Below are 16540 nucleotides of genomic sequence, written 5' to 3' on the forward strand. Positions count from 1 at the left end.
TTCTCTTTCCCCCTTTTTCTTTGGCCTTCTGTCTCTCACCATCCAACTTCCCAGCTCTTTACTTCATCTTCCCCCCCCCCCCCCCCGCCCCAGGTTTCACTTATCATCTGGTGTTCTCTCTCCCCTCAACCCACCTTTTAAATCTACTCAGCTTTTTCTCTCCAGTCCTGTCAAAGGGCTTTATCCAGAATCGTCGACTGTACTTTTCTTCATAGATGCTACCTGGTCTGCTGAGTTCCTCCAGCATTTTGTGTGTGTTGCTCAAATTTCCAAAATATGCAGATTTTCTCTTGTTGGTACAATATCAATTTCTTTTTTTCTCAATTTCTCTATTGGTGTCTGAATTTTTACTAATCACCACAGAATTAATATATCTATGGTTAATTGATTTCTACATTTTCTTATTTATTAGTACCTGCTTATCAACTGCTTAGCTTTACTCCTGAAAAACTGCCTTGGTATTTTCTTTACTCCTTTAAGGTTTGTCTCAAAACTTCTCACTCCTGTTAGACAGGCACAATCTTTCATGTAGGAGTTGTCCCCGCCCCTCCCCCAACTTTTTGAAGATGTTATGTATTATTTGGGAGTAGGTACCTACATTGTGAAATACTTGCATTAGGTAGAGGGGACATGTATTATTATTCCTCTTATTTCCTAGCGTTACTTTGGCATGGAAGCTTCACCATAAAGTGCAAAAAAGGAAGTTGAAGTGGAAGTTTTTTTTTCCGTTGAGAAGTTTGAAATAAAAAGAGATCATAGTACCCATCATTTACAGTTTTTGAACTAACAATGAGAACTGTAGAGTCCATCTTACTTATTTTGTTTCACTGTTAGGTGTTTTTGCCTCTCATCTTAATGTTTCTACATATCAGTTTATTACTTTGTAATTATCCAAAAAATCTACTATACTTTAATCATCTATATCATGCCTTTTGAAATATTAGTATTAAAATTAAAAATTCAGTGATCGACTTAAGAGTATACGTACATCCAATGGCAATGTTATTCACCATGTTAAGTCACATCATTATTCTTAGTGCAACTCATTCTTGGTAAAATGGTAATTGTTCTTGATAAAATTTGATATTGATATGAACAAATTCCATGACATGTATGTCAGTGATAATATACCTAATTCTGACTCTGACTATACAGTGTATAATTGCACTTATTTGAAAGCCTTTTAAGTTTGTTTCATGGTGACATATTTTGCCAATGCTGGGGGATAAATAATGGTCTAAATTTTCTAAAGTGAAATTGTTTTAATGTGTTGTCTTGGCCAACATAGAGCTACTAATGAATATAACTTTTTTTTAACTTAAAGCTTTATTAAGTGCAAGCAAAGGATTACCCTTTTAGATTGTCTTGGCAGAAAGTCATTGTATATTTTACAGTAAAATTGTAACTGACTTTGTTAGAGTGAAGAAAAACTGGAAAGAGAATAGAGCCGCCTTGATTCTGAAATTTGCTTCAAATGTCCTTTACACTTGCATTCCTCTAAGGAAGATTCACTAGTTCTCAAAGTTCAATTAAGTAATGTAGAGAGCACTGAATGCTAACATGTTCATGTTTTCTATATCTGATATGGTGTGGCAGACATGATACTTGTAATAAACACTGGAAAACATCCCATCGTATCCACCAGAGGAAGGGAGAACCAAGAAGCTGACAGAGGAATAAGCTAATCACTTTTATTTTCAAAATTTGTATCTCTTCTGTGCTGTTTTGTCCCTTAAGAGTTAATATTAAGTATGCTATAATGCTATTTTTGTGATATACTTTTCTTGTCTGTTTTAGTTAACATAACTGCTGCCAAAATCTATGTATCTGACTTAACTACCTCACCAGACTTTGGGGGACAATTAATCTTGCAGATTACTATAAAAGAGGCCCTTATTGCTACTGTAGTTCTTCTTTAGATTTAATAGACCATTGCTTGTTATTTTTAGGGCCAATCTTTTACTATTCAGCTTATAAACAATCATACATTTTTTCTACAAATGAAGTGAGGTAATAGCAGGGGTCAGATGTGGCAAAAACCCTAACTAAAACCATCTGCCACAGCTGGTGGGGGTGCAGTAAAGTTGTATCAGGATTGCTTGAAGTTATTGATGGCAGTAAAATTTATGCTTCCTCCTGTTTTCTCAATTAAGTGGAGATGCTTTTTTTTTCTCCTGGTGTTGGACAAAACACACATGGTTTTAATAGACTATGTGCAAATATTGCCCGAGTTTCTGTCTCTTGCGCAGACTTCCTAAAAAAAGATAGAGTTTACAAATAGGTTGTTAAATTTGAAGTGTGCATTACTTGTGGAAAGCTGTAAACTTAAGCATCGTTGTCCAAAGATCTGCACATTCAAATCAATTTCATATAGTCTTTCACCCAGCAAAATTTATTATCTGAAGAGAATTGGATGCCTTCATAAGCTATTGTACTAAGTGTTTTTTAAATGGAGTTCTCTAATATTTAAGATATGTTTTATTGTTACCTTGTTTGTGCAGACCATTATTCAGATGATTTCACTTGTGGTATTGAGTCAGATTGTCATAGGTTCGTAGTCTTTTCAAGGGTAAAGCTCCAGTGCAATATTAAAGGAATTGCTTCCTTTTGGATGAGATATGAGATTGAGGCCATGTATGCATTCCCAGATTGCTGTAAAAGATCCCATGATGGCATGTTGTTTTCTGTGTTATGCCAATATTTATCCAAAATTCATATTACTTGGCCACTGTCACTTTGCTGTTTATGATATGTTCCCAATTGCCTATCATTGCTATTGCTACCTTGTATGTTGTGGCAGTGGTGTGATTCTTGGAATCACATTATATCTTGGTTTGTTCTTCCACTCATTTTGGTGTTTATCTTTTGAGCATCTCACCTTGTTTCATCTCTTTTACTTCTCACTTAAAATTAGTTTTCCTCTGGCATCTATTCAAGTGCTATAAAATATTCTGTCTTCACTGAGTGACTTCATTTCTACCTTCATTGTAATTCATTGAAATCCACTCGGATCTGTAAGCAAATAAGCCCTTAACTAGACACCCCAATACAGAAAACATACTTCAGTGCAGCCTTCCACACAGCAGAGCATGGCCTCAGGCCACCTATGCTGATTCTGCAGACTCCTTGTGGAGAACAACAGGGAAGCATCAATTTCTGCAGATTTCCCAATTCTGCGACCGGGAAGTTTGCCCACTGAGCTTGTGTTTGATAAAACCCAGTGCAAGTACAGCAGCCCCATTAAATGGAGAAGCTGTCTACCAGGTAAAAAGCTAATGGACTTTTTTTATTTGCTGTAATGTAGTTTAATTGTTTTTAATCTTGAGCATTTGTTGTTCTTTCATTCTTGAATTAAGTTAGTTGTCTGAAGTTAGGAATAGGACTGATTTTTATGTACTTTGAACCTGGCATAGACATGATGGACTGTGTGACCATTTATTTCTTTCTATATCCTGAGGAATTATGAAATAGGAATTTTAATTTTTTAACGTATCTTGGGTAATTTTGTATGTTTGTGAATTACAGGGTCACTCAATGACAAGCATTCAGTAAGGGACCACCTTGCCTGTGAACCTGGTACTTCAGTAGTTTCAGAGTTGAGTTTGAGTCTATTGTGGTCATATGCACGAGTATATTTCTGTATACTGTAGCTATAATGGAAAAACTACTTGCAGCAGCATCACAAGCACATTGTACATTTTAAACAACGTTCACAAGGAAAACATAAACATGAATTATACACAACTTTTACAAGAAAACATAGAACAGCTTTAACAAAAAAAGTCCATTTTAATGCAAGGATATCAGTGGTTGCACTGTAGTATTGCTAAGTTAGTGATTAGGGTTTTGCTGGTTGGTTCAAAAACTGAGTAGTTGAAGGGAATTAGCTGTTCTTGAACCTGGTGCTGTGGAAGTTCTGGTTTCTGTACATCCCTTCCAATGGTAGCCGGCTAATATTAATATAAAAAGAGAAAGCAAGTTACCTGAACTTGTAGAATTCAATGTTGATTTCAGAAAGTGCAATGTGCCTAGCTAGAAGCTAAGGTGCTGTTTCTAAAATGTGGGCTAGGCATCATTATAACAATGCATGAGGCCACAGATAGATTAAATTGGGATGGAGAATTAAAATGGCGGGCAAGGAAAAGTTTGGTTGCCTCCGGGGACTGGACACAACTGCCTTGCAAAGCAGTCAGCTATTCTGCTTTTGGTCTCTCTGATGGAGAAAAAAGCACAAAGAGCCATAGAATTGTACAGCATGGAAGCATACCTTACAACCAACATCCATGTTGACCAAATTACAAATGTGAACTATACCCACAAGCCTGTATTTGACCCACATTTCTCCAAACCTTTCCAATCCATGTACCTATCTGAATGCCTTTTAAATATTATTATTGTTCATATCTCTGCTACTACTTCTGACAGCTTGTTCTACATGCCCACCACCCTATCTGTGGGGAGGGGAGGGGAGGGAAGAACTGCTTTCATGTTCCATTTAAATTCCCCCCCCCCCCCCCTTACTTTAAATCTCTACCCTCAGGTTTTTGACTCTCCTACACCAGGAACATGACTCTATTGCTACATGATTTTAAATGTCTGTAAGGTCAGCCTTCAACACTCCAGGCAAAAAGCCACAGTATGTTCAGTTTCCAGAGCTCAAGCTCTTCAGTCCCAGCAACGTCCTTGTTAATCTTTTCTGCACCATTCCAGCTTAATGACATCCTTATTGCTAGGCAACTAGAAGTGTGTCAAACAACACACACAAAATGCTGGTGGAACACAGCAGGCCAGGCGTCATCTATAGGAAGAAGCACTGTCGATGTTTCGGGCCGAGACCCTTCGTCAGGACGTCAGAAGTGTGTCAAATGCCTTCTTCTCCATCCTCTCTACCTGTGTTATTACTTTCAAGGAACTATGTAATTGTACCTCTACACATCTCCATTCTATAACACTCCAGAGAGTCCTTTCGTTTATTGTGAACAAAAATGCAGAATGTTGGATTGAAAGATGTTTTGATGAATGCAGCTTAGAATGCCTGGTAAAGTGCCATTCCTTGGGGAGTGATGGTGGAGATAGAAGAGCAAACCAGGGAGCTGCGAAGAGTCCCTTTCAAAATTTGAAAGGGGAGAGAAGGAGATAGTGTATTTGGTGGTGGTGTTGTCGCTGAAGCTTGAGGAAATTTGGGAAAGAGAAGATTGAGAAATGTGGGTGATTGGTGGATGGAGTCAGGAAGGACAGAAGGAAAGTTGAGGCTGAGGTTGGTGAGTAAAATGTGGAAATGAATTGGGGGGAGGCAGAAAGGGAAGAAAGATGAGTCTTTCCATTCCAAGACTTCTGAAATGTTAGTCTTTCTCAGAAATCATTGATTCCTTTTACTTTAGTTGGAGATTCTACTTGCATTTTCTCCATTTCACTATCACCCCCTCCCACATACAGAGTGGAGAGACCCTTGCTCCTTGCTGTTCATACCACTAGTCTCTGCATCTGGGATATCATCCTTCGCCATTTCCTGCAGCTCCATCAGAACCCCACCACCAGTCACAGCTTTCTCTTCCCCCACCCCGTCTCCATCCTGTGACAATTTCCAGCTTTCCACAGGAACCACACTGTGAACCCCAGTCTACATATCCCTCTATTCCTCTGTCCCACCATCCCTGTCCCCCTAGCACTTTTCCTTGCAACTATTGCAGGGGCAATATATGTCCAGGGATCTAAACAATGCTTCCAGGTGAAACAGAGATTCACCTGTACATTTTTAACCGTGTCTTGAGTATTTGGTGGTTCTATGTGGCTTCCTCTAAATTCACAAAACCAAGTGTTGATAAGTCAACCGTTTTGGTCAAACACCTATCCTCAATCTGTAACAGCTATTGAGAATAATTTCCACCCAGTTTCCCCATTTCCACACCAGCTTGACATCTGCTTTCTCTGTTTCCGTGATGAAGCCAAAGAACAGAATCTTGTATTTGACTTGGGTATTTGTATTTGATATGAACATTGAATATTCCGATTTCAGAAATCCCACCATACCAACCAGCTTCAGGTTTAATATCACTGGTGTATATCATGAAATTTGTTGTTTTATGGAAGTAATACAGTGCAATACATCACAAAAAAACTACAGATTGCACCAACAAGTTCAGTGGGTTCCTGTTAATTGGGACAGATGGCAACCAGTACATTTTGGCCCAATTAAACTGCTGCTGCAATTAGCTGCAATTTCATGGAAATAGTTAAAAAGGTATTAAAAAGATGAACTACCACTTATCTGAGTGATAAATTACGTACTTAAATGAAATACAGAACAAATTAGAGCACTGTCAATACTGCTACTGTACTATAAAACTGTATTAGTTGCTAATTGGCATTGATGGAGGAATTCATCTAACGTACCTGTACATTATTGAGTTCTTTTGATGGACTATGAGTGAACAAAATCAGCATAGGCACCACTGAGGAAACCACTCTTCTCCAAAAAAACTATTGCTGCACATCTCAAGTTTACAAAAGACCACCTGGATGTTCCACAGTGCTGCTGGGAGAATGTTCTGTGGAGAGTTGAGACAAATGTTGAGCTTATTGGCAGAAATGCACACTGTGATGTTTGGAGGAAAAAGGGCACTGCACAGCAATACCAAAACCTCATCCCAGCTGTGAAGAATGGTGGAATGAGCTTCATATTTTGGGGTTGCTTTGCTGCCTCAGAGCCTCCACAGCTTGCAATCGTTGAGGGAAGAATGAATTCAAAATTGCATCAAGACATTTTATAGGAGAATGTCAGGGTAGTGGTGCGTCGCCTGAGGTTTAGTAGAAGTTGGATGATGCAACAGTGATTCAAAACAGATGAGTTAATCAACAACAGAATGGTTTAAAGAAGAAAATTTGTGTTTTGATATGACCAAGTCAGAATCCAGTCCTTAACCCAATTGAGGTGCTGGCATGACTTGAAGAGGGCTGTTCATGCAATGTATCTCAGAAATATTAATGAGCTGAAACTGTTTTATATGGAGGAATGGTCTAAAGTTCCTCCTCGTCTTTGTGCAAGTCTGATTAGCAGCCATAGGAAACATTTGGTGGAAGTTATTGCTGCTAAAAGGTTCTACCAGTTATTAAATACAAGGGTTCACATACTTTTTCCATCCTGGACTGTGAATGATAAAACAGAGTGTTCAATACAGACATGAAAAGTACAATTTTTGTGTGTTATTAATTTAGGCAGATTGTGTTTGTCTATTATTGTGACTTTGGTGAAGATATGTTCACATTTCATGAGTAATTAACGCAGAAAACCAGGTAATCACAAAGGATTCACAAACCTTTTCTTGCAACTCTACCAAATATCGTCAAACTCCTAATGACCTGTATGCCTTCATCATGATTGGATCAATATGTTGGAACCAGGATTGATCTTTTTAGATGCTGTCATCCAGGAACTTGAAGCTGCTCACTTGCTGACCCTTCAATGAAGACTAGTTTGTGTTCTCCTAAATTCCCCTTCCTGAAGTACACATTCTTATGTCAGAATTCTCAGGGGGATAAAGAAGGAGGACCTTGTTCTTGTTGACAAAATAAGCACTCTAATGAGAGAGCTAAGGGAAACTGGGGGAGGTAAGAGTTTGGAGCTACAATTTGGGGAGATCCTTTGAGTGTGTAATGGTAAAGAAGTAAAATGGTAGAGACAACTACCTGGATTATCTTGGACTGTGGGGAAAACGTCTGAGAGCTTTGAACACTTTTGATTTGGTAGTTAGTATGAGAGAAACTAGAGGATGGGTTTGAGCAGAATGGTGTTTAAAAAAGGTGAAGTTTGCTTTCCAGGCTAATTTTGGGATAATATCGTTAAATTATAACACCATTTACAGTAGCTACTTTTTAAGAAAATTTTTTCTATTTATTTTATATGGGTAGATGAAGCCTGAAAATTTGATCTGATATCCTTATTATCTTATTTTAACATTTCATTTCAGGGGCTGAAAACCATAAACAAATAGTGATGTGCATTTTGTACCATATCACCATGGATGATCGCTTCAAATCCATGTTTGCCTACACTGATTGCATTCCCCAGGTAAAAGAATTTGCATGAGTTAGTAAATGAATCTTTAAAATTTGGTAGTGGTCAATTGAAAATTAAGATGTTAAAATGTTTGGATAATCTGGAAAACTTGATTTAGTAGAGATATTTAAGCTTTATCTGAGTGACTTCTGTATTTCTTTTAGTTATTTGTAGCACTTTTTTTATTGTCTAATGCTACCTTGCTAATTATATTGGTTACAAACAGACGCGTGACTTAGAATTACCTAACTGACTCCACGTTTTCACACAACTAGATTTACTCTTTGACACATGCTGGAGAGTTCTTTTTGACTGGGTGCTCATTTGTTCAGCTTTGACTTTAAAAATACATGGAATTTCTTTTACATGTTCTTTACAACTAACTTATAACATGGGGCAGAACTATCAGAATTTAAATGGGAGAGAGGCAGGTTAATCAAATCTAGGCTGTTCGCCTGAGTGCAACTTTTATGTCTAGTTCTTCCCATTTCTTTTTGCTTCCATTTTATAACTTGAGTGGCATTGTTTTTGTAAAATATGCACCCCAGTAAACATTTTTTATGATTTTGTTACTGTTCTGTCATTAGCTCTTTTTATTCCATATAAAAACATGTATAAGTTTCTTCAATACAATGAAAATTATACTGAATGGTTTTGTGTACAGATTTGTTTCCTGTAATTTTTGTATATTTTGTTTTTGAATGACATGAGAAATGGAATCGAGGGCCCGTTAGATTCACTTTAATTTAGAAAATCATGGCCTATTGAGCACCAATCAACATGGCTTTGTGCGGGGCTAATCATGACTTACTAACTTGACTGAGCTTTTTGAAGAAGTGACGCTGGTGGTTTATGAAAATTTAACAGTGGATATTATATAGGACTTTAGTAAGGTCTCTTATGGGCAGCTCATCCAGAAGATTAATAGCCTGGGGTCCACTGTGAATTGTGCAGTTTGGATTCAGAATTGCTTGCCCATAAAAGAAGGTAGTGGATGAAAACGTAGATGGGTGGTTAGTAAGTCAGCAGACAATACAAAAGATTGGTGGTGTAGATAGTCTAGAAGACTGGCAATGAATTCAGTGGGATATAGATCAGTTGCAGAAAAATGGCAGATGAAGTTTAACACAGTCAAATGTGAAATGTTTCACATTGGGAGATCAAGTGTAAAGAGACAGTACAACATTGAATCACAGTGTTGATACACGGAGGGATCTTGGGGTCTAAGTCCATAATTCATTGGAAGTGTGGCACAGGTGTTAGAATGGTAAAAAAGGCAAGGACATGCTTTTCTTTAGGCAAGGCACTGAAAGTTGCACCTTTATTAAACTTCATCTGGAGTACTATTTTCATTTATGGTCTTCCCATTGTTACGTATCCCGTAACTGGATAACTTACCAGCAAAGGTAGAGAGGTCCGTTGAAGTCTGATGTCACTATTTTCAAACGTTTTTATTTATAAAGGGGCACAAAAGTAAGGTTAATACAAACATTCAGATAATGCACGTCGTCAATACTCAATCTAAAGCGCGGGTATAGTAATGTTCATCATTAAGAAGTAATCTCGACTGTTGTCTAGGGGATAATATATTGTCCGTTGGAAATATAAAAGTCACTCAGAAGTCTGCAGACTTTAGCCTTTCGGGGATACGCTGGGTTTCACGTGTTTTAGAGGGATCGGTGAAAAACGGAAAAACTTGCCCGGGTCTTTATGAAGCCACTCCGTTAAATCAGGGGAGCATTGTTTCCCCGTTGTTAGTTCGAAGTCCTTCTCGGTATTATCAGCCACCCACTCCCCAGGCAAAGGAGTTAGGAGCGCACGTGGCGTTGAGTGGCTTCCAGCCACGGGAGCACTGAGCGAGCGCGTCCTTCAGGTGCATCGCTGGGGTACTGCCTCCTGCAGTCCCCTTTTATCTTTACTTGCAGAGTTGTAGATGTCCATCAAAGTAGGGTGATGCAATCTCCACCCCCACATTGCCCGAGGGTGTCCATATCCATGGTAGCTGTCACGTAGTAGGGACATGCACGTCACACTGGTGCCTCTAAGAACAATGGCCAAAACCGTTGCATTGTCTCTCACTTCCGAGACCCGAATTAATAGCGATCTTGCGATTCTCCGGAAGGAGGGGGCTGCTCCCGCTCCTTCGGCCCCTCAGAGCTGTGGTACATTTATAACACCATGATAAGAAGGCTGTCAAGGCTTTGGAGAGAGTGCAGAAGGGGTTTGCTAGGATACTGTCTGAATTTAAAGGCATGTGCTGTAGGGAGAAATTGGAAAACTTGTTCTTTTTCTCTGGAGCAGTGGAGGTTGAGGGGAAATCTGTTAGAAGCTTGTATGATCATGACAGGCACAGATAGAGTAGATAGTCAGTCTCTTTTTCCAAGTGTAGAAATGTCTAATTCCAGAGGATTTGCATTTAAATTGAAAGGCAGTAAGTTTTTTTTATACAGAGTGATGGGTGGCAGTGGAAGTAAAAGCTAGAAGTGTCCTGGAGGCTCTTAGACACTCTTAGACACATGAATGCCTCTTGGAAATTGACAATATTGATGTTGTACAGGCAGAAGGAATTATTTTAGTTGGGCATTAGATTACTAATTCAATTAGTTTGGCACTACATTATGGGGCAAAGGGAGTGATCCTATGCTGCACTGTTCTGTGTTCAGTTCTCAACAGGTCTTGATCCTTTGCAGTGAAGGTTTCAGACGTTGTATTTTCGTTTGCTTGTAAATAAGGGTAATGATATTCTTCCATGTGCATTCTGACATAGTGTGAATCAGACAGTATTGTAGAGTTCCACAAGTCTGGACTGGCCCCAAGTAAACAGATACAACATAGGGAAGCCATTCCTTGGGACTTTATATGTGCTGTCATAGATTGATATTTCCAGTTCATTCATGGTTAATGGGATTCATGGTTAATCAGGCCAGTGCCTAAGAAGAGCAGGGTGAGCTGTCTCAATGACAGTCACCTCGTTGCACTCACATCTACTGTGATGAAGTGCCTTTGAGAGGTCGGACATGGCCAGAAACAATGCCTGCGTAAGCAAGGACATGGACCCGCTGCGATTTGCCTGTCACCACAGTAATACTACAGCAGATGCGATCTCCTCTCGGCCTTGGATCACCTGGACAATAGCAATACTTATGTAAAGCTGCTGTTTATTGATTATAGCTTACTGTTCAACACAATCATACCCTGAGGTCTAATCAACAAGTTCCAAAACCACAACACTAGACTCAGTGCCAGAGACCCAGGCACTGCAGCTTCCCTTGGTAGGTCCCCCTCCCCACAATATTCAAAGCAGTATACATTATTATTGACGGGAGTGGCCCAGTGGCTGCCATTAGGGGAAAAGTGTTCTCAGATCCAAGGATAATGAACTGATTTCTGCTATGACGTTGCTAAAAGTCATTTGAGTTTTGGTGCAAAAAGCCACAACATTATCGTTATTCAAATTCAGTGGATGTGGATGCTTGTATAATAATATAAAGATTGCCTTAAACTGATTAAGTAACATACTTCTGGTTTGACTTTACCGGCTCGAATGCCATTATTTTGATGGTTCCCTTTGATTATTTCTTTCTTTTTCATTATTGAAATGATACTGAAGGTTTCTTCAGATAACAGTCTTTACATGAAGTTATCTGCTGAAGTTCACAAGATAATCAATACAGACAGCAAGGTCCAGAGTGATTGGCTAGAACAGTGAATCTTGTAGAAAGTTTTTTTGCTGTAATTATTCAAAGATGTTGAAGGGGAAGGTGTGTGAATGTTGTGTGTAGAGAAACCCTCTGATTCCTGGTAAATAAGTAAAGTCAGGTGCCAGGGAGTCTAGACACAGTGGTTTCAGCCTGGGACTGTGGTATCTGATACTCAATATGGGAATTGTTTGAAGAATTATCACTGCCTCTTCGGTATAGCCTCAACATCCAAGTACTTTACTGTTATGTTAGTAACTAGTGATAGTAAGTATATTTAAATGGGATATGTTTTGCTTGAGCCTTAAATTTGTTACTGTAGTAACTAGGCTGCAATTATGGATTTTATGAATAATTATGTTTGCACTCAATTGCAGACGGATTGTGAGCTTGGATTCCGATTACTTGTTTGACATGAATATTTTATTATATTTGGCCTTAATTATAGATTGAATTAATCAGCATTATTTAATTTCAGAATGGACGTAAAATATGAGACTGGGTAATCTGACATCCTTTGCCAAAAAGTGTATGAATTAATTTTTATTATTTTTGCAAGTGTTTGGAGTTTAAACGTTTATCAAATTTTAAAATTTGCTTTTCTCTTATTATGAAAAATGATGCGCCTCTTTCTTCTTCCTGATTTTTGTTTTCTCTTTTCTCGTTGAGGAATGCCTGCAATCCAGTATCCTGCACATGAGTATAGTTATTGATTATTGGCTTGACAGTTTTGCCTCACTATTTGTTTTAGATATTTTGGAAGAAATGTTCATTGTGTGTTAATAAGCTGTGGGAATGCAGAAATGTTTAGTTAAATTACAGAACTCTGCAGGATTGTAGCTGAGATCCCCTAATTCCATCCTTTTTTTTTGTTTTGAACATGGCACTCTCTGAGCTTTGAACTGGGCATCATACTGAGTATGAACACTGGGCTTGTAGGAATGATTTAGAGAAGAGGGCTCACCAGAGCTTCTAATCTGCGACACATCCTTTATCGTATATCACAGAAAATGCATGTTCTTCCATGTAAATTTATTTCTTGTCTTTTTGAAAATGATGTAGCCAATGTCAATAAACTTAAGGAACATTTTTAAAGAAATAAATTTTATTACTTTTTTCATATTCAATTGTTCAGTTCCTTAAAGCTTTTAAGAGGAAGTTTTTATCAACCCATCCACTGACTTTCACTTCCTGTGGTAGAGGTGCAATGCTCAATCACACAGGTTAAAAATTGTGACCTATCTAATCACGTTGGTTTTCTGTTGGGATGGGTTTAGATAAGTAATTATTGATACATATAGTCAGCTGGTAATCACAGTTTTATTAGAAAAGTAAAATTGCAAATAATGTTACTGTATTTCTTAGACTATAAAAAGTGGATTTACAGACGAGAAAATTGTCTTAATTTTTTTCATTGCCAATAAATGAGGCGTTACTTATGTACTATTCTTTTAACAGTTAATGAAGATGTTATTTGAATGTCCTGAAGAGCACATTGATATGGAATTAATATCCTTTTGTATTAACCTTGCATCTAACAAGAGAAATGCACAATTAATCTGTGAAGGTAAAGTTTATCCCAAACCAGTTATCTAAGTAGAAGCAAAATCTGAACATTTATCTGGTTATCTGAAAGATCTAACTTTGTTTATTTTAAAAATTATGTAGTTATCGATGCAAATAGACTGAGGGTGCAGTTATAATTTCAATTTTTTACTCTGAAATTTACGTGTACAGAGAAACAGCGACAGACAGGCTTACTGCTCAGTAGGTTTGTTGTCATTCATTTAGACCATAAAATACAGGAGCAGAATATAGCCATTTTGGCCATCAAGTCTGCTCCCTATTTCGTCATGGCTGATCCATTTTCCCTCTCAGCCCCAATCGCTTGCCTTCTTCCTGGACTCCTTCATACCCTGACCAATCAAGAACCTATCAACCTCTGCCTTAAATTTACATAACGACTTGGCCTCCACAGCCACTTGTGGCAACAAATTCCACAGGTTCACCACTCCTCGGCTAAAGAAATACCTCCTCATCTCATTCTAAAAGGATGTCCCTCTATTCTCAGGTTGTGTCTTCTGGTCCTTGACTCTCCCACCATAGGAAGTATCCTCCCCACATCCACTCTATCGAGGCCTTCACCATTCAATTAGGTCACCCCCATTCTTCTGAATTCTAGTGAATACAGGCCTAGAGCCAGCAGACAGTCTTCATATCACAAACTGTTTAATCCTGGAATCAGTTTCATGAACCTCCTTTGAACCCTCTCTAGAGCTAGCACATCCTTTCAAAGATAAGGGGCCTAAAACTTCTCACAATACTCCCAAGGGAGGCCTCACCAGTGCTTTATAAAGCCTGAACATTACATCCTTGCTTTGGTATTCTAGACCTCTTGAAATGAATGCTAATATCATGTTTGCCTTCCTCACCATTGAACCAACCTGCAAATTAACCTTTAGTGAATCCTGTGTACAGGGATTTTCCCCCCCCCCCCCCCACCCAACCAAGTCCCTTTGTGCCTCAGATTTTTGAATTTTCACTCCATTTGGAAAATAATCTACCCTTTTATTTCTTCTACCAAAGTTCTACTTTCTTAAAACTACCTGCCCCTCCACCTATCTTCATATAATCCACAAACTTTGCAACAAATCCATCATTTCTGTCATCTAAAATTATTGACATATGATTCCAAGAAAAGTTTCTGAACTCTTTACATTACCTGTTTTACTGTATTAATTACTCAAAATGTGGTCTGATCTTCATCTAAGTAACAATAATTAACAAAAACAACCTGCCTAAACTAACAACACACAAGCAATTGTACTACTACTTGTCTATACTGAGTACACCATTTAAACAATCACAGACTGGTTTCAAAAAAGTATGTGAACCTTTTGGAGTAATGTCTTCTACGAAAACCATTTGGAGTCAGGTGGAATGAGATGAGATTGGACATGTGGGTTGCAGATGTGTCTTGCCCTATAAAAAAAGATACACAAAGTCAAGTTACTGACAGAGCCTGCTCTTCTCAACAAAGATCTGTTTATGTGCACCATGCATCGATCAAAACAACTTTCAAAGGACCTTACACGAAAAATTGTAGAGATGCATGAAACTGGAAAAAGCTCCAAAATTATTTCTAAAGAACTGAGAGTTCATCAGACCACAGTAAGAGAAATTGCCTACAAATGGAGGAAATTCAGTACTGTTGCTACTCTCCCTAGGAGTACGCATCTTGCCAAGAACACATCAAGAGCAAGATGTGCAATGCTGAAGGAGGTGTAAAAGAACCCAAGCATAACAGCAAAAGACCTGCAGAAATCTCAAGAACTTGGTAATTTCTCTGTTCATGTGTCCACTACAAGGAAAACACTGAACAAGAATGGTGTTCATGGAAGGGCAACATGCAGGAAACCACTGCTCTCCAAAAAGAACATTACTGCACATCTCAAGTTTGCAAAAGACCGCCTGAATATTCCACAGTGCCTCTGAGACAATGTTCTGTGGACAGATAGACAAAAGTTGACCTCAAAACCACATCATTAAGAGTTGACTCCAACATCTTACCAGCCATTGAGGTCAGACTGACTAGTCTATAATTTCCTTTCTTCTTTCTCTCCCCTTCTTGAAGAGTTGAGTGGCATTTGTAATTTTCCAGTCTTCTGGCACCGTTCCAGAATCTAGTGATTCATGAAAGATCATTACTAATGCCTTCAGCCACCTCTTTCAGATCTTTCAGTTTCCCGAAAACCTTCTCCGTAGTAATGGCAACTTCACACACTATTGAACTTCTAGCATACTTCTAGTATCTTCCACAGTGAAGCAATATACTTATTTAGTATGTCTGCCATTTCCATCCTCCCTATTGCTACCTTTCCAGCATTGTTTTCCAGTGGTCCAATATCCACTCTCACCTCTCTTTTACACTTAATCAATCTGAAAAAATTTTGGTATCCTCTTTAATATTATTGGCTAGCTTGCTGTCATATTCCATCTAAAACAACTGTTTTAGTTGCCTTCTGTTGCTTTTTAAAAGCTTCCCAATCCTCTTAACTTCCCACAAATTTTTGCTCTATTATATGCCCTCTCTTTGGCTTTTATGTTCTCTTCTTAGCCATGGTTGTCATCTTGCCTTTGAAATATTTCTTCCTCTTTGGGATGTATAGATCCTGTGCCTTCTGAATTGCTTCATGAAATTCCAGCTACTCCTGCTCTGTCAACATCCTTACCAGTGTTCTTTTCCAATCAATTTTGTCCACCTCCTCTCTAATGCCTCTAATTCCCTTTATTCGATTATAATACTGATACATCTGACTTTAGCTTCTCCTTCTGAAATTTCAGGGTGAATTCAATGTTATGATCACTTTCCCCCTCAGAGTTATTTTATTTTAAGCTCTCAAATCAATTCGGGTTCATTGCATATCATTCAATCCAGAATATCTGGTCCCTTAGTGAGCTCAACTTTGAGCTGCTCTAAAAAGCCATCTCATAGGCATTCTGGAAACTCCCCCTCTTGGGATCTTGCACCAACCTGATTTTCGCAGAGTTAATGCATTGTCTTATGAAGAAAGTTTACACAACCTCAGATAGTACCCGTAGTGTTGAGATGAGTGAGAAGTGATATGATTGACTTATTGGGGTTATGAAAAGAGAATTTGAAGTAGATGAATTGAGGGTGATAGGTCACTGTTGGAAAGCCCTTTATTTTTCCATTTTAAAAAAAAGGTAAGACACAGCTGAGCTCAAATTCTTTCTTGATATATTTAAGAATTGGAATTTATTG

At 38.4% G+C, this 16540-nt stretch overlaps 1 protein-coding gene across 2 annotated transcripts in view; it reads left to right on the forward strand.

Moving 5' to 3' along the window:
- The window catches only part of kifap3a (kinesin-associated protein 3a), a 204243-nt gene that overhangs the window by 87415 nt on the left and 100288 nt on the right, over positions 1–16540 (forward strand). For both annotated transcript variants that reach the window (XM_059984450.1, XM_059984451.1), the window contains 2 exons: positions 7968–8068; positions 13213–13321. In XM_059984450.1, coding sequence (XP_059840433.1) covers positions 7968–8068; positions 13213–13321 — 210 coding nt within the window. The remainder of the gene's footprint in view (positions 1–7967; positions 8069–13212; positions 13322–16540) is intronic.

Source organism: Hypanus sabinus, chromosome 11, assembly GCF_030144855.1.
Source record: "Hypanus sabinus isolate sHypSab1 chromosome 11, sHypSab1.hap1, whole genome shotgun sequence".
In the NCBI taxonomy this organism is placed as follows: domain Eukaryota; kingdom Metazoa; phylum Chordata; class Chondrichthyes; order Myliobatiformes; family Dasyatidae; genus Hypanus; species Hypanus sabinus.